The sequence below is a fragment of the Halichoeres trimaculatus genome, unplaced genomic scaffold, assembly GCF_033239565.1.
Source record: "Halichoeres trimaculatus isolate MK-OKI-2021-1 unplaced genomic scaffold, fHalTri1.1 fHalTri1_scaffold_2, whole genome shotgun sequence".
Taxonomy (NCBI): domain Eukaryota; kingdom Metazoa; phylum Chordata; class Actinopteri; order Labriformes; family Labridae; genus Halichoeres; species Halichoeres trimaculatus.
Window position 1 is genome coordinate 4,228,343 of NW_027437180.1, and position 27,962 is coordinate 4,256,304.

Below are 27,962 nucleotides of genomic sequence, written 5' to 3' on the forward strand. Positions count from 1 at the left end.
TTGATGAAGCTCTGTTACTGTTTATGTTTGGGTGATGACAGCGCACATGTGCAGACACACAAACAGCTGTTAGAGCTGACTGACAGATGATCCATCGGCTGATGCCATTGTCACTACAAGACATTGCTTCATCTGACACTTGTTTTTTTGAACAGTGAATATTTTGAAGTTGATGATTTTGTTTAATGTTGAATTTTTTGAGAATTTGAAGTTTTTGACATCATTTTCTTTTACACTGGCTCTAGTAACACAGAACCTAAGGAGAACGTAACCCGATGGTTTTCTAAAGGTTAGTTAGACCCAGATCAAGATCTAACGTTTGGAGAACGTTCCCTCTTGTTTACACTGAAACCTAACAAAGCCTGATGTTCCCTAAACATTAAGGGAACAAGTCATAATCTCCTCCTGTGGTTGCACTGCCACCTTCACCCAACATTGAATTTTTGTTTTTTTTTTTTGATCTGAGAGCGATGAGTAACTGTAGTGCCAAAGTGTAATAAGCGTGAGTGTGGTTTTAGAAACATGAGGATGGATAAACATTTTCCTCTAGATCATCATCAATCTAAAAATGATTATCTACACATTGCCATGGATGCCTCCAGAGTTTGGACTAATATTGCTTACTATTATTTTTAATTAATAAATCATAAAAATAAATAATAAAAATAAAAACCCCCCACAAATTTCTTTACAGAGCACTTCTAATTAAGGATTTAAAACCAACTGCTTAATGAATTCGAATTTTTGTCAACACTGAAACCAAACTTAAGGAAGAAAAAACAATTAGTGCTAGAAATTTGATGTTTTTTGAAATACAAAGTCTGATTTTGATGCTGAAAAGAAAAAAAAAAAAACAAAGGTCGAATTTATAGTCAAACTCTGATGTCACAGAAAAACTTAATGCAATGATATTTAGTGTAATAATTCAATAATAATTTGATAATTTTCATTTGATTATAATAGTTGAGTGCTTGTGTTTTGGCGCATGCATGCTCAACGCTGGGGAAAAGTAAACCCTGATTGTTAGTTATTATTAGTAAGAGTTTGGAGCTGTTTGTTGGAGTGATAACTCTTGATTAATTCAGATCAGACATAAATCTGACAAACTGCACAAAGCCTTTGTCACAGACAGAAAATTATCTCCAAACCCTCCCGTGCTATCAGAAAGTCTGATGGAGCGGCTGAAACTTGATTTCCTTTTTTCCGAACTCTTTTTAAACTGCAGAAAGTGTCTCTTCTCATTCTCTGTGCTGTTTTCTGTGAGACTCGGGACATTCAATTCATGCTCAAACGAAAAAAAAAAGACACAACTGATGACTGGATCAAGACGCACAAAGAAATTTGGCGCACGGCGCACGGATGAAGCGTTAACTGCTCGAGGATTTGAGACAAAGCCAAAACCTCCCCCCTCAGTTCGGACCCCAGTCCAAAACCCCAGTCCCAGCCAATCCTGCATGAGCTGCAGCACGGCTTTATCTGCATGGAGGAGCCTTTAGAAAAGTGCCCCCGGCTGCGGCACCTCATGGTCTGAGTGAACAGCCAGCAAATATGCCTGAGACAGTGAAAGCGCCCAAGAAGGGCTCCAAGAAAGCCGTGTCTAAAGCCACCAAGAGCGGCAAGAAGAGGAGGAGGAGCAGGAAGGAGAGCTACGCCATCTACGTGTACAAGGTCCTGAAGCAGGTCCACCCCGACACCGGGATCTCGTCCAAAGCTATGGGCATCATGAACTCGTTCGTCAGCGACATCTTCGAGCGCATCGCCGGTGAGGCCTCTCGTCTGGCTCACTACAACAAGCGCTCCACCATCACGTCGCGGGAGATCCAGACCGCCGTCCGCCTGCTGCTGCCCGGTGAGCTGGCCAAGCACGCCGTGTCCGAGGGCACCAAGGCTGTGACCAAGTACACCAGCTCCAAGTAAACAGCTCTGCTGACAACACCACCCAACGGCTCTTTTAAGAGCCACCCACTCACATCTATAACGAGTATATTCCTCACTCTGGTTAAGCATTACTGCTGTGCATTAATATTTATCTGTAATAATCTCCACTGAACCGTCAATACCAGTACTGAGTAAAATATGTTTACCAGCTCTGCCAACAAGACAAATCAACAACTCTCTTTAGAGCTATCCACTTCCAGCTAAAGCGAGTCATTTCATCACTTCTTCATTACTGGTGGCAATGAGTCAAGCAGTTTCTCTCGGAGGTTTTCAGGGCTGTTTCAATGTTTCAGATACTTGGGTTATACAGCGGGTTACATCCAGGTGTTTTTGACCGTCAGGCTTTCACGATGAGCCTGAAGGAAAAATTTGCAACTTCGTCGCACTTGTTGCAGTGACAAAGTTCTATTCTATTCTATTCTATTCTATTCTATTCTATTCTATTCCACTTAAGGGAGACGATCCACCCACCCTACGCCAAAAAACATCAAAGTCAAAGGAAACATTTGTCACTCAAAAAGGACACTGAAGTAATTTATTCAACAGGTTGATGATCTACGTAGCTTGAATTAAAAAAAAAAAACACAAGAAGGACTGAAACACTGGATTCCACAGAAAACGGGTGCATAAATGATCACAGAGGTGAAATGTTGCTGGAAGATAAAAAAGAAGGGGAAGCTGGGCTCCACAAACGTCAATATGTTCAAGACTCTATGGCAAGAATTTTCTTTCTATGTGCACATCTAGAAACTAATGTCCGCTCTGCATACCACTATGTTGAAAAGTACTATAATTAACAAGATTTGAACTGTAAAGACGATTTCCCTCCATTACCACCTTGGTTTTCTCTCTTCCACAATAGGCTTGAATCTGTTTCTGAACACAGTCCTCACCTTTACATATTAAAGATCACATCCAGCAGGTTCCAGACACTGTACAGAGTGAACATCACAGGCTTTGAGTGGGTGAACCTGACAGGTCGGAGTCTGCTCTGTGTAATCCGAGTTAAATGAGAATGCTATATTATAATGTTCCTAATAATAGTAACATTCACTGAGGGATTATGTGCTCTTCACATGAGGACAGTGGGTGGTCCTGAAAAGGACCTTTGTTTGTCATAAGCAGTCAGATGAATGGTTTAACCTCCGAATCCGTACAGAGTGCGTCCCTGTCTCTTCAGAGCGTAAACCACGTCCATGGCGGTCACGGTCTTTCTCTTGGCGTGCTCGGTGTAGGTGACGGCGTCACGGATCACGTTCTCCAGGAAAACCTTGAGCACCCCGCGGGTCTCCTCGTAGATCAGACCGGAGATCCGCTTGACTCCGCCACGGCGAGCCAGACGGCGGATAGCGGGCTTGGTGATGCCCTGGATGTTATCACGGAGGACTTTACGGTGACGCTTAGCGCCTCCTTTACCGAGTCCTTTTCCTCCCTTTCCTCTTCCACTCATGGTTGATGCAGCTTGTTTTAAAGTCGAATAGTTTCAGTAGTTGCAGTTTTCCTCTTGGGCCTGGTGGGACAGCTCAGAGCTTCTCTGCCCTTTTCTGTCCATCTGTTTGGTTAAGAGGAGGGGGGGGGGGGGACTCAAGGCACAAGACACATGGAGATCAAGGCAATCACTTGTCTATTATAATCCATAAGACATGGAAAAATACACATGCATATATACACATACACCCGTTTACATACATATAGACATACACACACACACACACACACATACATACATATCTCTACATATATACACATATACATATACACAGAGACACACACCCTTTTTAATTTTTTTTTTTTTTTTTTTTTTTTTTATTTTAATGGTTTTGTGTGTGCGTGCATGCGTGTGTGGTCATTTCCTCAGGCAGCTGCATGTTGAGCTTATTGGTTTGATGGGAGTTGAAGAGGTATCATGTTTGTTTGTCATCAGAGTTTATGATGGTAGAAAGGGGTGTATTGATCAGGTCCTTTGCTTCCATGATTGTTTTGCTGAGGGCTGGGTTGTTTGTGGCTGATTGGATGTATTGTCTGGTCAGTCGTATATGTCGGTCTTTAATAGTCTGGAGTCCTGAGAGTGTGTGTATGTAGTCTGTATTTATGAAAGATGGTAGTCTGTAGGCCAGTTTTATTGCTTTGTTTTGTATTTTCTGCAGTCGTTGGGTTTGGTAGTTGGAGGCGGTGATCCATGCTGGTACTGAGAATTCAAGGAGTGGTCTGATGTATGCAAGGTACACTTTTATTATTGTTGTGGGTGAGGCGCCATGCTTGCCGCAGAGGGCTTTGAGATGGTTTAGTCTATTGTTGGCTTTGTGCTCGATTGTAGTGATGTGGGTGGTCCAGGACATGTTTGTTTGGAATGTGGTGCCAAGGAAGGTGGCACTGTGACTGATCGGAAGTTGAGTGTTATGAAGAGTGACTGTAATGTTTGGTGACATGAGTCTTGGGTTGCGGGTGAAGATGACCAGTTGAGTTTTATTTGGGTTGAGGGTGATCCTCCAGAGGTTTGTCCAGTTCTCTATTTCTGTGATGCAATATTGGAGTTTTTTGGCAGCAAGCTGAGGTGATTTGGATGATGTCCAGTAGCAGAGGTCGTCGGCAAACTGGGACACTTGTGCAACGGTGGCTGGGGGGTAATATATATCAGAAACGTACAAGGTGAAAAGAAGTGGGCTGAGAACTGAACCTTGGGGGACTCCTGCTTGGGGGGTGAAAGGGGTGGATATTGCAGATGAGACCTTGACCTTTATCTGGCGTTGATGAAGAAAGCTGGTAATGAGTGACTGGGTGGAGGGTGGGAGTTGGAGGTTGGTGTCGAGAAGTCTGTAGATGAGTCCATTGTGCCAAAGTCTGTCGAATGCTTTGTCGATGTCGAAGAATATGGCCAGAGAGAGATGTTTTTTATTAAAGTTTCGGTGGATATGTTCTGATAGTCGGAGAGTGTTGTCAGTGGTGGTCCGTCCTTTTCTGAATCCAGCTTGGTGAAGTGAGATCAGTCCAAGTCCTTCTATATGAGTCGTAAGTCTACTGGTAATGATGCGTTCGAATAGTTTTCCAAGGTGGCTGAGTAGGCTGATCGGTCGGTAGCTTGAGGGGTTGTGTGGGTCTTTTCCGGGTTTGAGAATCATTCTGACCATTGCTGTTTTCCAGGGGGAGGGGAAGTGTCCATGAATGAGGCAGGCAGTGAACAGGTGGCTGAGATGAAGGAAGTAGATGGTGGGGGCTTGTTTGATTAATATGGTGTGTATTTGGTCTTCTCCTGGGGCTTTGTTTTTCATTTTCTTGAGTTGTTGTTGAATTTCCTTTATTGCGACAGGGTTAGTAAGTGGGTGTGGACTTGAGGGGAGCATCGGGAGGTTGGTGCGGTTTGCTATGTAATGGGATACTTCAGTGTCAACTTGGGTTTTCCAGCTGGAGTCAAAGAAGGGGTTGTCAGGGCATATGTGGATGGTTTTGAGATGTTGGCAGAAAATGGTTGCTTTGTCAATATTTTCTGTGTAGGTCTGTCCATTCTGTCTGATCGGTGCTATATTAGTTGTTTTGGTGTTTCCGTTGATGGATTTAATTTTTTGCCAGAATGTTTGTGGGTTGGTGTCTTGTTCCAGGGATTTGTAGAAATCTGTCCATTTGTTTTGTCGGTGAATGTGAAGCTGGGTTTTAATTGTATTTTTTATCCTGTTGAGTTCAGTTTTGTATTGTGGTGTCCTTGTCCGGATGTATTGCCTTCGTATTTTTCTTTTCTGGCTGATGAGATGGAGGAGGTGCATGGGCAATGGTGAGGATGGGGTATTGGTTGTTTTTTTGGGGATAGTTTCTTGGCGGGCTTGGGTGAGAATGTTTCCCAAATTATCTGCAGTGGAGTCCAAGTTTTCTGGGTGGAGAGATGGATTCAAAGCAGCGAGTCTGTCCATTATGTTTTTTCTGTACGTGTCCCAGTTTGCTTTCCTGTAATTGTATATAGTCCTTGTTGTTGTCTGAGGGTTGAAGCTGAAGGCAGTGATGACAGGTAGGTGGTCGCTGGAGAGATGAATAGTTTCAGTTTCACAAGTCACAGTGATTTAAATGTTAGCTGAGAACTTGAAAGAAGACAGGGCGCATGTTTTCTTCTTCTTTGAACTTTGAAGGCGTCTGAAAGCTCCTCCGCGGATCAGCGCCATCTGCTGAGCTCTCCACAGAGCTGGAGATTAGGACTTTATATCTGGGACCTGCATTGTCACAACTGTTGTTGTTTCTGACCTTACCTGCAGTGGATTGTTTTCTATTTTATCAGTCATTTGATTTGTAGGACACTCCGTGTTTTGTTCAGCTGCAGGTGTTCACACACAGAAAAGCTCAAAGAACATGTTTCAAAGTCTAAAAATCTGTTAGGGAGAACATTGTCATGTCTTTTAAAACAAAATGTACTGATGTGGTTTAGTTTCCCCACTAGTACGGCACTGAACAAACCATCACGGGTTATAAGAACATTAGATGCAATCCTTAATCCTGTATTTATTCATTTATTCATTCATTCATTCATTCATTCATTCATTCATTCATTCATTCATTCATTCGTTCAGTCATTCAAATAATCAGCTTGTCATCAAGCTCTGCTTGAGCCTGATAACGAGCCATTCATTTGAACCAGGTGTGCTGGAGTGGGGTAACATCTAAAACATGCAGGGCAGGGGTCCTCCAGGACCAGGGTTGGGTAACACTGCCTTAGACTGTCCACATTAAAAGGCCACTCTGAAATGTGCTTTTTTTTTTTTTATTGGGGGTCTGGGGACTCAGGGCCAGTCGGTATCTCATGCAGTGCAACACATCTTCTTCACATATAGGGTTTATCAGATTGTCAACTGTGGCCTGTGGACTGTTGGTCCACTCCTCTTCAATGGCTGTGCCAAGTTGCTGGATATAGTGGGAACTGGTACACGCTGTCATATACGCCGGACAAGCACATCCCAAACATGCTCAATGGGTGACATGTCTGGTGAGTATGCTGGCCATGCAAGAACTGGGACATTTTCAGCTTCCAAGAATTGTGTACAGATCCTTCCAACATGGAGCTGTGCATTATCTTGCTGAAACATGAGGTGATGTTCATGGATGTATGATGCAACAATGAGCCTCAGGATCTCATCACGGTATCTCTGTGAATTCAAAATGCCATCAATAAAATGCACCTGTGTTTTTCGTCCATAACAGGTGCCTGCCCATACCATAACCCCACCACCACCATGGGCCACTCAATCCACAACATAGTCAGGTTGCTTAGGTCAATATGTAGGATGAAGATGGAGATTTGTAAAACTAAACATTTTTTTTCGAAACCTTATAGCATAACAAATCAGAAAATCAATGTTGCCATTTTTTCCGAGATCGTTATGGCAGCCATCTTGGATCTTTAAATATGGCCTCTTTCAAAAATGAATTCCTCTATATCTTGTCTCCTATATGACCTAAATTCATGGTTTCAATGGTTAAATCTAAATTTTGGGGGCAAGGAATCCAATGGAGTTGACCTTCCTTCTAATTGAGGCATGTATGGTTGTTTATTTTGCATCTTTACAAGATAAAATGGAATTTATGGTCATTTGGATATGTATGTTGTCCAAACAATGTAATATTTCACTCATACTCTTTATCACATCTGACCAAAGACAACTCTTAAAAGACAACCTGCCCATTCATCAACTTTGAGGGTCTCTTAAAGCTATGGTGTAAGATTTGGAAGCTTTGTACATCTTAATAACAACATTTATAAGGCTGTTATGGTCCTATGGTCCAATCTACACAGTCCATCCAATCCCCTGTCTCCCTCGCTTCGCACCGTCATGCTCATGGTCTCTACTCGTCCTTCCCCACTACCCCTCTCATGTCAGCTAGCTGCTCAGCTACTGAAGCGTCGCGGAGCAAGAGAAGACCAAAACCAGAAAGCTGTTACTGTTTCCCTCCACAGGGAGGGGAAGAAAACGAAAAAGTTTCAAGGAAAAGGCTGAAGCAAGGTAGAATTATGAGCGATACAGGTGCAGACATAGACTGAATATTGGAGAAATGTATGACCGGTGGAAAAAGCTGCAGAGGGATTTGGGACTGAAGACTGACGCAGAGACAGCTGAGTTTCTGTTGAACAGGTAATGACTTTGTTTACCACAGTGGGAGATGTCAGATGAATAACTCTGGTTAGTCTGTGCCTGTACTGGCTAATGACTGAACGCTGCTGGTCGGCCCTGTCAATAGATTTTAGCATAAGTTAGCCACACATCTTTAGCATTGTAAACTGAGCTGGTGAAGACACGTTGAGAAAGGTAAAGCCTCGCCCACAGTCGGCTCTGCTCTGATCAGCTGGCAGTGATAACGCCAGACCTGCTTCACCGGCTAATTCATGGTTTTGATCGCGCCGGTCCAATTGAAAGAGCTACCACTGTGTGTTACAAGGAGGATGACTGTCTTGTTTGTTGAATTTTCTGCCAGCCGGCTTCTTGCTCTGTCGGAGGGGGCGTGTTGTTAGGAGGCAAAGAAGGGCAATAGGAGCTGATCTGACATCACAATTAGTGCACAGGTGAACCTTATACTGCCCACAATAAAAGGCCGCTCTGAAATGTGCGTTTTTTTTACTCACAGCAAAATGCCACCGGTGTTGCAAGCATTGAGGGAGCGTGCAATTGGCGTGCTGACAGCAGGATTGTGAACCAGATCTGTTGCTCGTGCATTGAATGTTCATTTCTCCACCATAAACTGTCTCCAAAGGCGTTTCAGAGAATATGGCAGTACATCCAACCGGCCTCACAACCGCAGACCACGTGTAACCACACCAGCCCAGGACCTCCACATCTAGCAGGTTCACCTCCAAGATTGTCAGAGACCAGCCACTCAGACAGCTGCTTAAACAATTGGTTTGCATAACCAAAGAATTTCTGCACAAACTGTCAGAAACCATCTCAGGGAAGCTCAACTGCATGCTCGTCCTCATCAGGGTCTTAACCTGACTCCAAATCGTTGCCGTAACAGAATTGCGTGGGCGTGTGTGGCGTCGTGTGGGTGAGCGCTTTGCTGATGTCAATGTTGTGGATTGAGTGGCTCATGGTGGTGGTGGGGTTATGGTATGGGCAGGCATCTGTTATGGACGAAGAACACAGATGCATTTTATTGATGGCATTTTGAATGCACAGAGATACCGTGATGAGATCCTGAGGCTCATTGTTGTGATATACATCCATGAACATCACCTCATGTTTCAGCGAGATAATGCACAGCTCCATGTTGGAAGGATCTGTACTCAATTCTTAGAAGCTGAAAATGTCCCACTTCTTGCATGGCCAGCATACTCACCAGACATGTCACCCATTGAGCATGTTTGGGATGTGCTTGTCCGGCGTATACGACAGCGTGTACCAGTTCCCACTAATATCCAGCAACTTGGCACAGCCATTGAAGAGGAGTGGACCAACATTCCACGGGCCACAATTGACAATATGCTAAACTCTATGCGAAGTAGATGTGTTGCACTGCATGAGGCAAGTGGTGGCCACACCAGATACTGACTGGTGCTCAGTCCCCAGACCCCCAATAAAGCAAAAGAAATGCACATTTCAGAGTGGCCTTTTATTGTGGGCAGTATAAGGTACACCTGTGCACTAATCATGGTGTCTGATCAGCATCTTGATGTGGCACACCTGTGAGGTGGGATGGATTATCTCAGCAAAGCAGAAGGGCTCACTATCACACATTTAGACAGATTTGTGAACAATGTTTGAGAGAAATGGTAATATTGTGTATCTGGAAGGAATGTTAGATCTTAGAGTCCATCTCATGAAAAATGGGAGCAAAAACAAAAGTGTTGCGTTTATATTTTTGTTGAGTGTAATTGACAAGTAATATTGATTAAGAGATGATTATACTCCTTCTAAAAATATAATTAACTTTGCAGTTGACACAATGCAATTGCTAACTAGAGTTACCTTGGTCATGCTATGTAGGCCTGGCATCAACATTACACTGATAAAGCAACATACCTGGATTCATCCAAGATGTGTTGGCACCATTTGTTTTTTTCACAGCCAAAAATTTAGAAGCCAGTGGAATCTTGAATTAGGGCAACATAAGAGTTGAGCTACAGTAAATCAACATTAAATTAGGATATAAGGTATTGTCATGATGACCTGATTGCTTCATTATGCCAATTCTATGCAACACTATGTGATGTTATGTTTATGCAAAGCAAAGTACTGTTATAACAGCCTCGTGTTGATTGGTCATTTTCTTGTTGATTTTTTGTGATTGGTGCTCATGTTATTGGTGCCTAAATTAATGGTCTATTCTGTATTAATCATAAGCTGTGAAGTTTAAATAGAGAGATCATTTTAGTAACACACCTCTGTTCTCTTTCTTTTACATCAATTTAAGTGTCAAAACTATTACTACATGCATCAGATTATTTGTGCTCACAGTTTTTGAAGGTATCATATCGAGTGAACTGAAAATATACGCCTCTATAGGGACCTTTTTATTTTATTGGGGGGACCATTCTACAAAATGCCAGAAAAAAAAGCCAGGCATGTTTCAATCAAAGCAGCCAGCTATTTTATTGTGTAAAACACTCTTAAGACATGATTAAAATGCAAAATACCCACCCATATATGTCTTAATCACAGTGTAGTCAGCTCCATTGGATGCCTTGCCCCCAAAAATGTAGATTCAACCAATGAAATCATGAATTTAGGTCATCTAGGAGGTAAGATATAGAGAAACTCATTTTTGAAAGAAGCCATTTTTAAAGCTCCAAGATGGGTGCTATAACGACGTCGGAAAAAAATAGCAACATTGGTTTTCTGATTTGTTACATTGTAAGGTTTCCAAAAATGTATAGTTTTACAAATCTCCATCTTCATCCTACAAACTCATCTGGCTGAACTTAGTGGCCCTGACTAACATTGACATCAGCAAAACACTCACCCACACAACGCCATACACTCTTTCTGCCATCTGCCCTGAACAATGTAAACCGAGACAATCCTGCTGTCAGCATGCCAATTGCACGCTCCCTCAATGCTCTAGACTTTGGACTGAAGCAGCTGAACAACTGCAGTAAAACATAAACAGTCCTCACTGACTTTAACCCAATGAAAAAAATAATAACAGAGAAATGTGCTGAAAGAGTTCAGTGTATGAGACCTTTGCAAAAAAAAAAAAAAAAAAAAAGTCAAAAATTGTATCCTCAATCAGTTTGATTTTTACAATCAGCAAGTCAAACACAGTATGTGTTCAGACTGTAGGCAGTCTCTCACACAGATACACTCGGTGTGTGTTACTGCAGAGTTTTTGAAGACTGTGGACAGATACTCTCTTCAAGTTTAAGAGTAGGAGTAGAAGTAGCTCTGTGACTGTACTCCAGCTGAAGTAAAAGGTCCTTTATTTACTATTGACTTAAAGGGATAGTTCAATTATTTTGAAGTGGGGTTGTATGAGCTCTATGTGACCACTAAGGACATTAGATACAGTAGAAAGTTGTCTCCTCTCCCTCAGTAAGACACAAACTTTAATCGCTGGTGACGAGGAAATCGATGCTTACAGGGACAGACGAAGGCTATTTTCTCTGCCTACAAGAACTAATAAAATATTTAATAAATAAATAAAATGTTTTTTAAGTGCATTAAGTCTTCGGAAATATAAATATTTATCTGGACCTAACTAACTGGTCATGTATCCTTACGCGCAGTGCCAGAGCGCTCCGTCCCCCTCCTCCTTTCAGCTGTAGGGAATGTAAACAAGCTATGCTTCAGGCGCTGGTTGTAGCCTCGTGTAAGTTTGATCAAGTATCGTAATTCTTTTGTTTGTACTCTAAGAATTGTGAGGCAACGTAGGAAATTCAAAATAAGTGACTATGACAGCGACAATGAAGTTTCATTTTGTAGGAAAGTGGACTCTTTCTAATTATGAGGTCGGATATGATGCTGATCACACACACACACTGACTGACAACACGAATGAATAAGGACCTGACTGCCCGTGTCGTCACATGATGAGATAGGTCTATTAATATCAGCATTTTGGAAATTAACGCATTCACAGAGTCGGCGATTTTTTTGCAGCAATCCCTGGAGGCCGCAGTCGTGTTGCTCTTGGCCTGGAAAATACTGCGATACTCCTCGTATTTTTGCAGGACTATTTGCTGCTACTCCGCCTTAAAGTACGCTGCGCTCTTCTCCATTGTGGAAAGTGCTCCGGGGCCGCTAACCACGGCCATTTTATATATGCGCAAACAGATCCCAGCCAGATTCACTTATCGAGGTGATAACGAGCCTCGTACAGCAGATCTGGATAACAGAGATCCGGTGAAGTTCAGCGAGTTGTCGTAGAGTTATCCTGGATGACTTGATCCAGCTTCGTGGTACAGGCCCCTGGTGAACACAAGGTGCATCATGACAATCATCAGACACGACAAAGAGCTCGAGTCTAGTAGGACAACCTGTTACAGCACGCACTGAATACAGAGGCTCTTACAGGAGAAACATTTTCATTCAGCAAATAATACACACCTTTTCTCTTTAGCTCATAGCTTCACCTGGAAAATAGCATCTTATTAGTTCTGTTCCCACTGAAATATGTCACACTGTATCTTCTTCACCACAGTGCAATCTGTCCAAGTCTCTTCAACCACATATTTATAATGAAGAGAATAAACATTTTCCACTGTGAAGCGCTCACCATAGAAGAGCCAAAGAGCTCTGCTGCAGGAGGTGTAACACAGCCCAAAGCATTTCTGACCTGCTGCTTTCTTTTTTTCTAATACACATTTAAGTGTATTAACATTTCCCATAGGAAAATATATTAATTACAGATTTGTTAAGGAGAAAATTCATCAACAAAGGATACATTTAAGTGTATTAGTGCCCAAGAGACATAAAACCCCCACATTTTTAAATGGTTTATAGAAATACTAACATAGAAAAGAGGAGAGAAAAATCTGATGAGTCATTTATCATTGTGCTGGGGTATGAGTGATTCAAGAATATGATATAGTTGTTTAACAGATCCAGTGGGTGGCCTGCTGCAGGTCAATGTGTAAAAACACTTTGTGATCATATCTGCCGTGGGGTAAATGAGGTGGTTCTTTGAAGAGCTTTGATATGACTGACAAAACAGTTTAACCTGTTGTTGTTCAGCACCTCAGACAGCGACAGCAACACCACACTCCCAGAGGAAGAGGACACAGAGGGAGTGAAGAGAAAACTTTCTGTGAACAAAGGGAAATAACAAAAACAAACAGGTAAAGAATCACCGGTTTCCGCTGTTACTGTCGACTCAACACCATGCATAAGTTACTCTGTGACCGATGTAAACAAAGAGAGACACACACACATTTTGAAGCTGTTTTAACAGCTAAGATAAAACAGGATTTCCTTCTCCAGTCAAAACTGAAGCAAACATTTCATGGTGTATCTGACTCCTTGCTTGAAATTTTCAACAGTTCAAAGTCTACAGTCAGTAAAAGCAACAGCAGGTGTGTGAGCCACATAGGAAGGATGGTTTCCTTCTTAAGTTAACGCAGGATTTATTTCTGTGACTTAGAAAGTATTTACTGCTTCTTGGACAAAACCTCATTAGAACATAAAACAATTCAGTTATTGAAGAAAACTTTCTGTTGTACTCTGGTTTTCAATTTCAGATTGAAGACTCATTGCAGGAGTTACAAAGCACCACTGTGTGGCAGCATTGGGCTGTTTCGTGGAGCGGTGCTTAGGACGTGTGGAGGAGAGCTCTTTTCTGCCTCCTTAACCTGTATTTACTGTTTCTTCAGCGTTGGAGCCAATACTTTTGATTTAACATTTAGTGATGATAAAATATTAGTTAATTACAATTGTTCACGACGGTGAAATAGTTACATGAATTTTTGGTTACATTTTGAATGTATTTTTGAGACTTCCGTTTGATTTCCATTTTCAGCAGGATTGGGCTCTTTTGTTGGTGTGGTGGCTCTTAAAAGAGCCTTTGTGTTGTTGTTGTTGTTGTTGTTGTTGTTCAGAGGTGCAGACAGTCTAAGCTCTCTCTCCACGGATGCGGCGGGCCAGCTGGATGTCTTTGGGCATGATGGTGACTCTCTTGGCGTGGATGGCGCACAGGTTGGTGTCCTCGAACAGCCCCACCAGGTAAGCCTCGCTGGCCTCCTGCAGAGCCATGACAGCAGAGCTCTGGAAGCGCAGGTCGGTCTTGAAGTCCTGAGCGATTTCTCGGACCAGGCGCTGGAAGGGCAGCTTGCGGATGAGCAGCTCGGTGGATTTCTGGTAGCGGCGGATCTCCCGGAGAGCCACGGTCCCGGGCCTGTAACGGTGAGGCTTCTTGACGCCGCCGGTGGCCGGGGCGCTCTTCCGGGCAGCCTTGGTGGCCAGCTGCTTCCTGGGAGCTTTGCCTCCGGTGGATTTACGGGCGGTCTGCTTGGTTCTTGCCATGCTGTCTTCTTTCTCTGACTTGGAGAAATATGTGGAGCAGAGAGGAGCCTTGCTGCTCTTAAAGCGGAGGAGCGGCTGTGAAACGGTGACGCTGCTTGAGAGCTCCGGCTGCTGATTGGTGAGAGGCCGCTTCTGGAGCTCAGCCCCGCAGAGGAGGGGGACAGAGCCCCCGCTAAGGCTCCGCTGCTCATTGGAGAGCGTGCTGGAGCGGAGCTGAGCTCGGGCCGCCCTCTGCTGCTCTGCTCCAGAGCCTCTTTACTGGTTGGTGCGCCGGGGAAATGCGCGCGCTCTCAGCCTTTATCAGGGGGGCTTTGAGCCGAAGGGCGCATCAGTGGGGGGAACTTACTCTGAGACTGTTGACATAGAGAATGGCACCCCACAGGGATCAGTTATCAGCCCAGTTCTCTTCAACATCATGATTAATGATATATTTAAAAATGTGGGGCAGGGGTTCGGGAGGTCACTTTTTGCAGATGATGGGGCCATATGGAAAAGAGGCAGGAATATGAAGTTCTTATTCAAGAAAATACAGGAAGGGTTAAAAGCAATAGAGGAATGGGCAAATAAGTGGAGTTTTAAAATATCTGTAACTAAAAGCAATTTCATGGTGTTTGGTTTTAAAAAGAAAGTCCCTCAAACACAATTAAAACTGTATGGGGCCCCCTTAGAACGGGTTAAAGAATTCAAGTTCCTGGGAATGTGGCTAGATGAAAGACTCACCTGGAAAATCCACATAGGAAAGATCCAGAGTAAATGTGAAAAGGTGATAAACATCCTTCGGTGTCTGGCTGGTAGTGAATGGGGAGCAGAGAGGGGGACTATGCTCATGATATACCAGGCAATGATCAGGTCAGCAATAGACTATGGGAGTTTTGTTTATGGGTCTGCTGCAAAATCCACTTTGGATAAACTAGATGTCGTCCAAGCGAGGGCTATAAGAACATGTTGTGGGGCTTTTTGTACAACGCCTATTCCTGCTCTGCTAGTTGAAATGGGAGAGTGGCCACTTAGAATTAGGCGCAGCAAACTAGGATTGCATTATTGGGCGAAACTAAATGGTAGTAGCCTGAGTCTCTCAGCCAAGTGCCTAATAAATGAAAATAGGGAGTTTTCTGGTGGGTGGAACAAAGGAAACTTCCTATCTGGAGTTGGAAAATTGGCTGAGAAAGTGGGACTAGACAAAGACAAAGGCCTGATATATGCATTCTGGTCAGTTGTGCCAATGTGGCTGCTCCCAGAGCCTATAGTGGACTTAACACTGTTAGACTGGAAGCAGAAGGAAGGCATCACTAGCCTGCAGGTTGAAAGCTACCTAAACACTACATGGGGGGCGCATTTGCAGATCTTCACGGATGGCTCTAAGGACCCAGACAGTCAAAGAACTGGGTGTGGAATATTTGTGGCGGGCCCTCAAGTCTATCAAGGTTTTCGTGTAACAAATGGGACATCTGTGTTTGCCTCTGAAATCATGGCAATAATTTGGTCACTGTGGTGGGTTGAGCAAGTCAAGCCAGACAGAGTCGTAATTTGCTCTGATTCAGCTGCTGCCTTGATGGCCTTGAGGAGCAGAACATCACAAGCCAGGGCTGACCTCATAAATGAAGTTTTGATAAGCCTGCTCAGGGTAGAAAAAGGGGGGTGTGATGTAGCGTTCCTATGGGTCCCAGCACATTCAGGTGTAGAGGGGAATGAAGTGGCTGATAAGCTCGCAAAGAACTCGCTCCAGAGAGAAAATGTAAATGTTAAAATGCCTTTAGGCAAACCGGAGTTTTATAGTGTCATAAAGGAGGGGCTCGAAAAACAGTGGCAGGAAGAATGGAGTAATGAAGTGAAAGGGAGGCTGTATTACTTAGCACAACCATCTGTCAAAAAAAAGAGTGTGTATATGGGAAATGACAGGAGAGACACGGTCAAACTGACCCGACTGAGATTTGGACACTGTGGGCTGGCCAGCTGCCTAGAAATAGTTGGGAAACACCCAGATGGGCTATGCGAGTGTGGAACAGAAGAGACTGTGGTGCATGTCCTCTTTGAATGTGAGAAATATAGGGTAGAGAGAGATCAGCTGGCTGAAGAACTGGAAGGATTCGGAATCTCCACATTGGATTATAAAACTCTGTTCAGTCGGGGGAAGGAGAGCCGAGCTGTGGAGAGGAGAGTGCTGGCTTTCCTTCATTCCACTGGCCTCTATCAGAGGATATGAGAGAACTCTAAGGAGTGCAATTTTGCTCTGAACTGTGGGGGGCAGTAATACGCAAATAGCGTCCACACTGCCGGAAATCTTACGGAAGAAGAAGGAAGGGCGCATCATTTCTCTGAATTCCGACTCACGAAAGACCAATCATGAGTGGAAGAGGCAAAACCGGCGGCAAAGCCAGAGCTAAGGCTAAGACCCGTTCATCCCGTGCCGGGCTCCAGTTCCCCGTGGGTCGTGTCCACAGGCTGCTGCGCAAAGGAAACTATGCTCAGCGTGTTGGAGCCGGTGCCCCCGTCTACCTGGCGGCTGTGCTGGAGTACCTGACCGCTGAGATCCTGGAGTTGGCTGGAAACGCCGCTCGTGACAACAAGAAGACCCGTATCATCCCCCGTCACCTGCAGCTGGCTGTGCGCAACGACGAGGAGCTCAACAAGCTGCTGGGCGGAGTGACCATCGCTCAGGGCGGCGTGCTGCCCAACATCCAGGCTGTCCTGCTGCCCAAGAAGACCGAGAAGGCCGCCAAGAAGTAAATTCTCATACCTGACTGCTAACAACACAAAGGCTCTTTTAAGAGCCACCCACCTCCACCAGATAGACAATTTCCTACCCAGAGTACCAGAGAGTCAAGGCTTCACTGAAGAATGCAGTCAGACAATCTCATAAGTAATCCATTGAGATTAATAGACCTACACTGATAACTGATCTGCGGCTGATTTGGTTTCATATATTATAAATGTATCCACTTTTATCCATAGTTTCTTAGTTGTGACTGCTGTCATCAACTGTTGTGTCATCATGCATGGTACTCACAGGAGGACAGCAGGCTTTCCCTTCTTCTGCTCATAGCTCACTGTGGTCATGATGGCACTGAGGGCCAGTTCAGAGCACTGTTATTTTGTAACGATAAGCTAATAATTATTAAAGATATTTTCCTTTCAGATGAGTAAAAGAACCATATTCTCAAGTTATAACTTACATCTAATCAGTTATTATACACAGTTACCTTTCAAGTCATCAAATGTTTTCTTAAGTAAGAGCAGTTTCATAATTATTTTTTAGAACAAATAGATGTGCATCAGATGTGCATAAGGAGATGTGTTGAGTCAAAAGTGTATCAGGGAATTAGTTGTCTTCAGTAAACATGTTCCTAATAACAAACATACAAATTTCAAAGGTTCCCACTAAATTCCATTTTAAATTCATTTGGGTTGTTTTTGACCCATGGACAAAATCTATGCAGCTCAGAGAAATTAGGATGGAAAAAAAGATGATTGGTGCCAGGCAAAAAAGAGAATATATATACTAAATACATGGCATAGCAAATAAAAACACATTATACATTATGCATTATTAATACATTCACTTCAAAGAAGTAGCGCAGAAGCACTCGGGTCATTTTGGACCCATGTTGTGCAATAAAAGGGAAGTGGTTCAAAAAGTATTTTTATTAAAAAAGTAATTACAGAAAAATTAAGAGAAGTAAGAATCGTGTTTAAAAATTAATGAATAAATTAATAAAAATAAATAAAAACTTCACTGAGAAATTCCTGAAACCCTGAATGATAAAAAATAGGTAAATGCAAAGATATTGCACATAAAAGTACAGTTCATTCACTTTGGACCCCGAGGTGCATCAAAGGGCTACTTAAAGACTAACTAGTAAACAAATAATCTTATAATGATGCATTTTACTGGTGAAGTCATCCCTGTGCTTCTTCAGGTCACAAAATAAACAGAGAGCAGGTTTTCTTCAGGTGAAAGTTTTTTTTTAAGCAGGTTAAAAACACAGACAAAGCTCTGTTACTGTTGTTAATGTTTGGGTTATTACAGTGGCAAGGCAAGGCAAGGCAAGTTTATTTGTAGAGCACAATTCATACACAAGGCAATTCAAAGTGCTTTACAGCTAACATAAAATAAAATCACAATAGGCAAAATAAAATCATTGCATATTATCACATCATAAAACATAAAAAATGATTAATTAAATTAAAAGAGGAGAGTGCAGATAAAATACTTCAGTTGTTGTATGCTAAGCTGAACAGAACTGTTTTCAGCCGGGCTTTGAACATTGTCAGAGTTGAGGCCTGTCTCACATCTTCTGGCAGACTGTTCCAGATTTTGGGGGCATAAAACTGGAATGAAGCCTCACCGTGTTTAGTCCTGACTCTGGGCACCAGCAGGAGACCCCTCCCTGAGGTTCTCAGAGACCGAGTTGGTTCATATGGTTCTAGCATGTCCAAGATGTACTTTGGTGCTAGACCATGAAGGGACTTGTAAACAAGCAGAGCTGTTTTAAAGTCTATTCTCTGAGCCACAGGAAGCCAGTGCAGAGACCTGAGAACTGGACTTATATGGTCGTATTTCCTGGTTCTGGTCAGGACCCGAGCAGCAGCGTTCTGGATGTACTGCAGCTGTCTTAGAGCTCGTTTTGAGAGACCAGTGAGCAGGCCGTTACAGTAATCTAACCTGCTGGAGACAAATGCATGGATCAGTCTCTCTAAGGCCCCGTTTACACGGAGACTCCCGCAACGATTCTTCCTTTGCGTTTTCAAAAGCCACCCGCGTTTACATGAGGACGGCGTGAAAACGATCCGCGTTCATACGACTCCAGGAGGAGAAGTCTCCTCTTCTGTTTTTTCTTTTTCTGCCGTTTTGTTGTGTGAGACGGTCGGCAATCCAACCATGACGCGCATTACCGCCAACTACTGGCTCAACTGGAAATGTGGCTGAGCGCGGAGCCTTCACCTGAAACTGCGAGTGCGCATGCGGTGACGTCAGCGTTTCACCCTGAGACGCTCCGCTCTGTGTTTACACGAAGCTGGATGGCGGAGCGGATTCAGATCTTTCCACTCTGGGGAGCGTTTTCAAAAGTTTGCGTTTTCACTGAAAACGCAACGTGGTCTCGTCTAAACGGAAGGCCAAAACGCAACGAAATGTTTGCGGAATCGACCGTTTTCGGCGTCGTGTAAACGGGGCCTAAGTCAGGTTTAGACACTATTCCTTTAATCCTGGCAATGTTTTTGAGATGGTAAAAAGCCGCTGATGTTATTGATTTAATGTGGCTGTTAAAGTTCAGGTCTGAGTCCAATATCACCCCTAGATTTCTAACCTGGTTACTCACATTTAGAGAGAGAGTCTGAAGGTGACTGATAACCCTTTCTCTTTGTTTCTGTGGGCCACAGACAAGGGTTTCAGTTTTGTCTGAGTTCAGCTGGAGGAAATTGTTCTGCATCCACATACTGATCTGTTCAACGCAGCGACAGAGTGAATCTACAGGCCCATGTTCGCCTGCCGTCATTGACACGTAGATCTGAGTGTCATCAGCAGCTGTGGTAGGACACATTACAGCTGCGTATTAGCTGACCCAATGGGAGCATGTACAAATTAAATAATAGGGGTCCCAGGATTGAACCCTGGGGAACACCACAGGTCAGGGCCATTTGGTCTGAGACACAGTTACCAATTTCAACAAAGAAAGTCCTGCCCTCGAGATAAGACTTGAACCAGTTTAAAGCAGTACCAGATATTCCCACCCAGTTTTCTAACCTCTGTAATAAGATCACATGGTCAACAGTGTCAAAGGCAGCGCTCAGATCCAGCAAAACTAAGACTGAGACTTTGCCTGCGTCTGTGTTCAGGCGGATATCATTTGTCACCTTGACCAGAGCTGTCTCAGTGCTGTGGTGGGGCCTAAAGCCTGATTGGAAAGTATCAAACACATTGTTATGCAGGAGAAAGTCAGTAAGCTGTTGGTATACAACTTTTTCTAGGACTTTGCCTAAGAATGGCAGGTTTGATACAGGTCGGTAGTTATTCAGTACTGTGGCATCAAGACTGCTCTTCTTCAGGAGAGGCTTAATGACAGCAGTTTTTAAGGCCTTTGGAAATGTTCCAGTCTGAAGGGAGATGTTGACCAGATGAGCGAGTTGTGGTAACAAACTGCTCAACACAGACTTTAGAAATCTAGTGGGTAACTCGTCAAGGCAGCACGTTGATGGACTCAGATTGCAGATGATCTCTTCAACTGTTTTGTTAGTTACTAATGAGAAATGTGTCAGCTCTGGGTGTCTAAGTGGCTGCAGAGTAGTTCCTTGTATTGATGAAATTATTGTACTTTTAATGGCTTGAACTTTGTCGTTAAAGAATATTGCGAACTCATTGCATTTGGATGTGGAAATGAGTTCTGGGGGCAGTGAAGCTGGAGGATTTGTTAATCTGTTGACTGTAGCAAACAGGACACAAGAGTTGTTACTGTAGCTTTTGATGATTTGAGAAAAATAGTTTTCTCTTGTTCTACGTAAAGTCTGGTTAAACACACATAACTTTTCTTTGTAGATCTCATAATGAACCTGGAGCTTTGACTTGCGCCATTTCCGCTCAGCTCTACGGCACTCCCTTTTCTGTGCCCTGACTGAGTCTTCTTTTCTCCATGGCGCCTTTTGCATATCTTTAACCATTCTAACCTTGACAGGAGCAATGGTATCCAAAACATTTAAAACACTTGACGTGTAAGAGCTCAACAGGTCATCAACATTAGAACACAGGGCATCATCAAACTGAATCATTTCCTTGAACTGTGTCCCTGTGCTGTCATTTATGAGTCTCCTCTTAACGACTGCAGACCCAAATGCTGGTTTGGGTGTAACAGACAGGTCAAAGAAAACACAGAAATGATCAGACAGAGCAACATCGACAACATCCACTTTTGAAATGAAAACATTCTTAGTAATGACCACATCCAAAGTGTGTCCTCTGCTGTGGGTGGGTTCAGTTACATGCTGAGTTAAACCAAACGTCTCAAGGACAGCAGTGAGTTCTCTGGCTTGTTTGTCATGGGCTACATCCAGGTGCACATTCAAGTCCCCTGTTATGACCAAACAGTCGAAATCAGTGCACACAACTGAAAGAAATTCGGTAAAATCATCAATAAAACAACTCTGAGGTGGTTTGTAGATGGTGATATAAAGTATGGAAGACTGTTTTAGCTCCATTTTGAATGACACATACTCAAATGATGAAAAAACTCCAAACCACAACTTGCGGGTGAGTATATTGTCCCTGAATATGGCACAGACTCCCCCACCCCTCTGGTTTTGTCGTGTTTCAGACACAAAACTGAAATGAGGTGGACTAGACTCAATCAGGACTGCTTTAGCTGTGTTTTTGTCAAGCCATGTCTCAGTTAAAAACATAAAATCAAGATCATAAGAGGAAACAAAATTATTAATTAAAAGTGATTTGTTATTTAAAGATCTGACATTGAGTACTGCATGTTTAAGATTAACTAAGGTTGAAGTGGGCGCTGTGTTCTTACCAGGGATATGGATTAGATTTCTCTGATGGGACAGTCTGACTGTCCCTCTCTTTTCTAATCTGCGGGGTTTGATGATTGTTATGGCTGAAGAAGACAACACTTCCTCCCTGGGCCTCTGGTTGATATGGGGTATAGCAACACAGAGGCCTTCAGTGTCCTAGACAACAGCAGTGACGCTGCTGGTGATAACAGCTGTGGGCACCGATGGTGGGGGCCGAGCTGGGGGGGCTTTGGTTGGTGGAGTAGCCCGGGGTGGGAGGGGGGCTGGATTCTTTTTGGAGCATAAAATCCTTGACCTTGTCACATCTGGCGTCAGGGGAACCATTTTGATCCCTGATTTCACCAAGCTTTCAAGGTGATCAGGTAGTCTCATGGGTGAGGGTGGAGACAAGAACGACAGCGAAGCATCTCCGGAGGGTGTAGATGCAGCAGGCGGGTCCCAGGCCTGTGGTGAGGGCTGTGGTGAAAGCTGTGGTGAGGGCCCTGTTGAGGACCTCAATGAAGGCTTTGGTGAGGGCCGTGTTGAGGACCCCGATGAAGGCTTTGGTGAGGGCCGTGTTGAGGACCTCGATGAAGGCTTTGGTGAGGGCCGTGTTGAGGACCTCGATGAAGGCTTTGGTGAGGGCCGTGTTGAGGACCCAGATGAAGGCTTTGGTGAGGGCCGTGTTGAGGACCTCGATGAAGGCTTTGGTGAGGGCCGTGTTGAGGACCTCGATGAAGGCTTTGGTGAGGGCCATGTTGAGGACCTCGATGAAGGCTTTGGTGAGGGCCGTGTTGAGGACCCCGATGAAGGCTTTGGTGAGGGCCGTGTTGAGGACCTCGATGAAGGCTTTGGTGAGGGCCGTGTTGAGGACCCCGATGAAGGCTTTGGTGAGGGCCGTGTTGAGGACCTCGATGAAGGCTTTGGTGAGGGCCGTGTTGAGGACCTCGATGAAGGCTTTGGTGAGGGCCGTGTTGAGGACCTCGATGAAGGCTGTGGTGAGGGCCGTGTTGAGGACCTCGATGAAGGCTGTGGTGAGGGCCGTGTTGAGGGACGTGGTGAGGGCCGTGGTGAGTGCAGTGGAGGTCCCGCTGCGTCTGAATCCTGTTTTCTGGATGCTGGAGGTGCTGCTGTGGCTGAGTCTTTTGCAGGGACCTTGGGTGGCAAGGCAGGAGCTCTTTTCTCACTCCTTTCCTTTTCTGGGAGCACAGGGCCAGGTCTCGGCCTTTTATGATGCCGCAGAGCATGGAGAAGATTATCCGTCAGTCGACTCACTCCACCTCTGTTCAGGTGTGGGCCTTTTCCTTTAAACAGATCGTCTCTTTGCCAGAAAAGGTTAAAGTTTTCAATGAAATGCAGTCCCCTGGACTCACAGACTCCAGACAGCCATGTGTTTAATTGAAGCAGCCGGCTGAATTTGTTTATCCTCCTGTCAATATTTGGGAGAGGTCCACTGATAAACGTTGTTATTTCCAGTTTATCAAGACTCTCAAATAGCTCATCAAAGTCTTTCTTTAAGATTTCAGACTGATCCTTCCTGACGTCCACTGCACCTGCGTGAACAATCAGCCGTTTCACTCCTTGGTGTTTTGCCAGTACCTTGGGTAGGAGTTTAGTGATGTCAGAGACAGTGGCACTGGGATAGCTGCAAGTAACCATTCTGTTCATGCTTATATCAGATATGGCTCCGTCTCCAAGCACAAGGGTATCTTTGACCTTGACTTGTGGCACAGTTTTTCTGTCTGTCTGCTGCTTTGTACTGGCTTCATGGTTACTGTTATGCACAGGAATTTTGCTGTTTGCTCTCTGTTTGTTGTAGTCCATCACATTTGGCTCTGACAGTGGTAAAAATCTGTTTGTTAACTTTACGGGTGATGCTGCACATCTTCCATTGATTCCAACATTTTGACTTCGCTTTGGCTTAGCACCAAGTTCGTCATAAATGTCTCTGCAGAGTCTCGGAAAAGACACGGTATCATTTAGCTTTACATTGAAGGTAGTCGTTTTTTCCCCCTTTCCTTTGAAAGTAAAAGTGGACTTCTTACCACTAGGTTCCACTGGGAGTGTTTCATGAAGTCCTTTTTCAGTTTCCAGGGCAAAAATCTTTTCTTTTAGTGCATAGATTTCCTGTTGATACATCCGACAGCTTTCACAGGGAGACTCCACTTCCAGCATGTTGAGAAGATTGTAGTCGCAGGCTCGTCAGATAAGTTGTAAAAAAAAAAATCATAAAATGATTTAAAAAGTCTTGGTTCAATTAAAGAAAGAGAATAAAATCATATCCAAGACTTCTAGAAAAAGTAGAATGATTTAAAAGCAAAGCAAAGCAGTAAGCAGCAGGAGCAAGCAGAGGCACGTCTGCACTCCTCAGCGTCAAGGGTAAAAAGCTGTTCAGACACACAAACAGCTGTTAGAGCTGACTGACAGATGATCCAGAGGTGATCAGCTGACGTCATCATCACTAAAAGAAGTTGCTTCATATGACCTTTTTTTAACACTGAGGTTTACTTTTTTTTTGGTGATTTTTAATGCTGTATGTTTTGGAGTTTGAAGAACTGTGAAACTTTCAAAAACTGGATATTCTGAGACATGATTTTCTTTTACACTGACTCTAGTAACACAGAACCTAAGGAGAACGTCAACCTGTGGTTATCTAAAGGTCAGAACCAAATCAGGACGTTCCTCTTGTTTACACTGAAACCTAACAAAGCCTGATGTTCCCTAAACATTGAGGGAACCTTAAAGTTTTTGTTTGATCTGAGAACAATGAGTAACTGTAGTGCCACAGTGTAATAATCCTGAGTGTAGCTTTGGAAACTAGAGGATGGATAAACATTTTCTTCTTCATCATCATTCATCTGAAAATGATTATCTACACATTACCATGGATGCTTCCAGAGTTTGGACCAATGTTGCTTTTAGTTTTTATTTTATTTCTATATAGCTTTAATATTCAGTTTGAAATGCACTCTGTCATATGAAACTACAATATGAAAACTTTTAATATTTGTTGTAAGCTCAGTGTCCCTTAAACACTGTGTCATACTGTTGCAGAAAATCCACTAAAGACAGGCTTTAATATAAAGTTCATACCTGGGGGAAAACTGCTAAAAAAAAACAACAGATAATCAGTTTTATAACAGAACACATCTGATTTAGGATTTAAAACCAACTGCTTAATCAATTCGAAGTTTTTCAACATTGAAACCGAATCAAAGTAAGACAAAATAATAGGTGCTAGAAATATGAAGTTTTTTTTAAAATACAAAGTCTGATTTTGATGCTGAAAAATTAAGCAGTGTTAGAAATTCACATTCAAACTCTGATGACAGAAATAATTCCATAATTTCGGATGTTTGAGTGCTTGTGTTTTTGAGAATGTGTGCTCAACGCTAGGGAAAAGTATACCCTAATTATTAGTAAGAATTTGGAGCTGCATGTTCTAGTGATAAATCTCAAATAAATCAGACCAGATAGTAATCTGACAAACTGCACAAAGCTTTTATCACAGGAGGAAAATGATCTCCAAAGCCTTCTGTGCTTTCTAAAAGTCTGATGCAGCTGCTGAAAACCTGCTTTTCCTTTTTCCAAACTCTTCTTATCATTCTCTGTCCTGCTTTTACTCAGAATCAGGACACGAAGACAAATCACTTTGTCAGGACGCACAAAGAAATTTGGCGCACGGAGCACGGATGAAGCGGGAACCGCGCAAGAATTTGAGACAAAGCCAAACCCCCCCCCCTCAGTTCGGACCACAGTCCCAGCCAATCCTGCATGAGCTGCAGCACGGCTTTATCTGCATGGAGGAGCCTTTAAAAAAGCGCCCCCGGCTGCGGCTCCTCATAGTCTGAGTGATCGACCAGCAAACATGCCTGAGACAGTGAAAGCGCCCAAGAAGGGTTCCAAGAAAGCCGTGTCTAAAGCCACCAAGAGCGGCAAGAAGAGGAGGAGGACCAGGAAGGAGAGCTACGCCATCTACGTGTACAAGGTCCTGAAGCAGGTCCACCCCGACACCGGGATCTCGTCCAAAGCTATGGGCATCATGAACGTTAGTTACGTATTGTAACTCCAGATTCTATGAGTATAGGCGCAGCCCTTTAAGGCTATCGCTAGTGGGTTCACCCTCGCGCGTCAGCGCAGCACTGAAAAAAACTTAGTCCACGCCCACCCACGTGATGGGCCTCCCGCGCTACTTGCCTATAAATGGCCGCGGGTTCATACAATCTGCTCCCTCTTTTTCTTCAGCAGTCATGAAGTAGCACTAGAAGAACAACAGTAGCAGCAGGTATAGCGTCGTGGGAGACCGTCAGAGACCGTCGGAAACCGTCAGAGACCAACGGAGACCGCCGCAGACCACCGCAGACCGTCGCAGACCGTCGCAGACCGTCGGAGTCCTGCCCTGACCCGACCCGGAGGACACCGGACAAGTGCCAACTCTGCAGGAGAAGTCCCCGTACTGTAAGCTGTTATCCCCAGCAGAGAGCGGCGTCGAGTGGATTTTTTCACCGACGCTGCTGAGGATTTTTCTACGTCGCCGACGCTTGCAGTCTGGAGGAAGCCATCAACCTACTCGCAGGACCGGGTTCGAATGAAGTCGGCCCCGAGGAGGCACTGTCAGTATCTCTCCAGCCGGAGGAGCCCAACTTCGAGGATGAGCACGTGGGGGCTCGCTCAGGTATAGCTGGGGTCCCCCTGTGGTCGACCACCTCTCTGCCGGTCATCGGAGCGCTCGTCCAGGAGCTTTCCGGCATCGTCGAGAGGGCGGCAGCATACAGCCCGCAGAAGAAGGCTTCCTGCCGGTCCTCCATTGGATCCAGACCAAGCGGCCGTCTTCGAGTTGAGAAGCTGGCTGAAAGAGCAGAGGAGCTGAGCAAGGCAGCGAGCACGATCATCCCGCTCTGCGGTGGCTTCAGCTCGCGTCATGGCCTGGCAGCATCAGATATACCGCAACATGTGGCTCTGTCTGTCCTCTTTCATCCCAGAGCCAGTCAAGAAGAGCTGCTGGATGGCCCCATCTCCGCGGACGCGCTGTGCGGCCAGCAGCTGCACTCTCTCATGGAGCACATGCACAAGACGGCAGAGGAAGAGGAGAGAATCTGGAGGCGTGAGGCCGGCTTTCAGCGCCCAGCGGGTCACGGGCTGATCCGGTGTGACCACCGGGACCAGCCCCAGAGGCGACCGCAGCGGCCTGCGGCATCTGTCTCTCGCCCCCCCCTGCTCCAGCTCCTCCTCCACCTCCTCCGGGGTTTGTGTGCAGCGGAAAAGGGAAAGGAGTTGGCGTGGCGACACCAACAACCCCAACAGCTCTTGTAAGAGCCACTCACAGATCTCATCTGTTGAGCTCTCCTTTTTCCCTCCTTCAAAGTCCGACCCGCTGACATGGCGGCGGACGGTGATCACACAGCCCCCACACAGAGCGAGCCTGCTGCCGTTAACTCTTCGGTTAACGAGCAGCACGGCCGCGAGTCATCAAAGCAGCACACCGCTCCTTCACACACGGAGCGCTCCCTGTTTGCTCCGGCTGATGCCAAATTAAATATTCATGAGCCCACGGACAGAGATTCTCTGCTCCGTGTGGACAGGTTGGCTTCGCCTTTTTCCCTCTCTTCTCAGTCAGTGGAAAAGGAGCCCTATCAGCCCTTCAATCAGAGCCCCCCATGTGCTGCAGCTCAGATTTCTCTGGCGCAGGCAGCGGCGGCTTAAGTTGGCTCACCTCTCTCTCGGAGGAGGCGCCACAGCAACATGCTCGCCGCTCTCAGAGCGCTGCTCGGAGTGGCGACGGGTATGTTCGCTGGACAGGTAGATGGACAGGCTGATCGCCAGGGGTTATACTCTGCAGTTCGCTTCGTCTCCTCCACCGTTCAGCGGGATCCTGGCTGATGCCATTTTGAATATTCATGAGCCCACGGACAGAGATTCTCTCCTGTGTGGACAGGTTGGCTTCGCCTTTTTCCCTCTCTTCTTAGTCAGTGGAAAAAGAGCCTGATCAGCCCTTTCAATCAGAGCCCCCCATGTGCTGCAGCTCAGATTTCTCTGACGCAGGCAGCGGCGGCGAGGGCTTTAAGCTGGCTCACCTCTCTCTCGGAGGAGGCGCCACAGCAACATGCTCGC

The 27,962-nt window shown here is 44.8% G+C and overlaps 5 protein-coding genes across 5 annotated transcripts in view; 2 read left to right on the forward strand and 3 right to left on the reverse strand.

Annotated features, from left to right (window-relative positions):
- Nucleotides 1-27,962, reverse strand: part of LOC141810945 (NLR family CARD domain-containing protein 3-like) — a 482,659-nt gene that overhangs the window by 299,530 nt on the left and 155,167 nt on the right. The window lies entirely within an intron of this gene.
- On the forward strand, nucleotides 1,549-1,917 carry LOC141806684 (histone H2B-like). Its single transcript, XM_074692324.1, has one exon. The coding sequence runs from the start codon at nucleotides 1,549-1,551 to the stop codon at nucleotides 1,915-1,917; it is 369 nt and encodes a 122-aa protein (XP_074548425.1).
- Nucleotides 2,996-3,399, reverse strand: LOC141806899 (histone H4). The gene has a single exon (XM_074692606.1). It carries the CDS (start codon nucleotides 3,386-3,388, stop codon nucleotides 3,077-3,079), a length of 312 nt encoding a protein of 103 aa, XP_074548707.1. The 5' UTR covers nucleotides 3,389-3,399; the 3' UTR covers nucleotides 2,996-3,076.
- LOC141806264 (histone H3) lies at nucleotides 13,950-14,360 on the reverse strand. The gene has a single exon (XM_074691681.1). The coding sequence runs from the start codon at nucleotides 14,358-14,360 to the stop codon at nucleotides 13,950-13,952; it is 411 nt and encodes a 136-aa protein (XP_074547782.1).
- LOC141806356 (histone H2A) lies at nucleotides 16,697-17,106 on the forward strand. The gene has a single exon (XM_074691831.1). It carries the CDS (start codon nucleotides 16,704-16,706, stop codon nucleotides 17,085-17,087), a length of 384 nt encoding a protein of 127 aa, XP_074547932.1. The 5' UTR covers nucleotides 16,697-16,703; the 3' UTR covers nucleotides 17,088-17,106.

Coding starts and splice junctions, on each gene's coding strand:
- LOC141806684 (XM_074692324.1), top strand. CDS start 1,549: ATGCCTGAGACAGTGAAAGCGCCCAAGAAGGGCTCCAAGAAAGCCGTG.
- LOC141806899 (XM_074692606.1), bottom strand. CDS start 3,388: ATGAGTGGAAGAGGAAAGGGAGGAAAAGGACTCGGTAAAGGAGGCGCT.
- LOC141806264 (XM_074691681.1), bottom strand. CDS start 14,360: ATGGCAAGAACCAAGCAGACCGCCCGTAAATCCACCGGAGGCAAAGCT.
- LOC141806356 (XM_074691831.1), top strand. CDS start 16,704: ATGAGTGGAAGAGGCAAAACCGGCGGCAAAGCCAGAGCTAAGGCTAAG.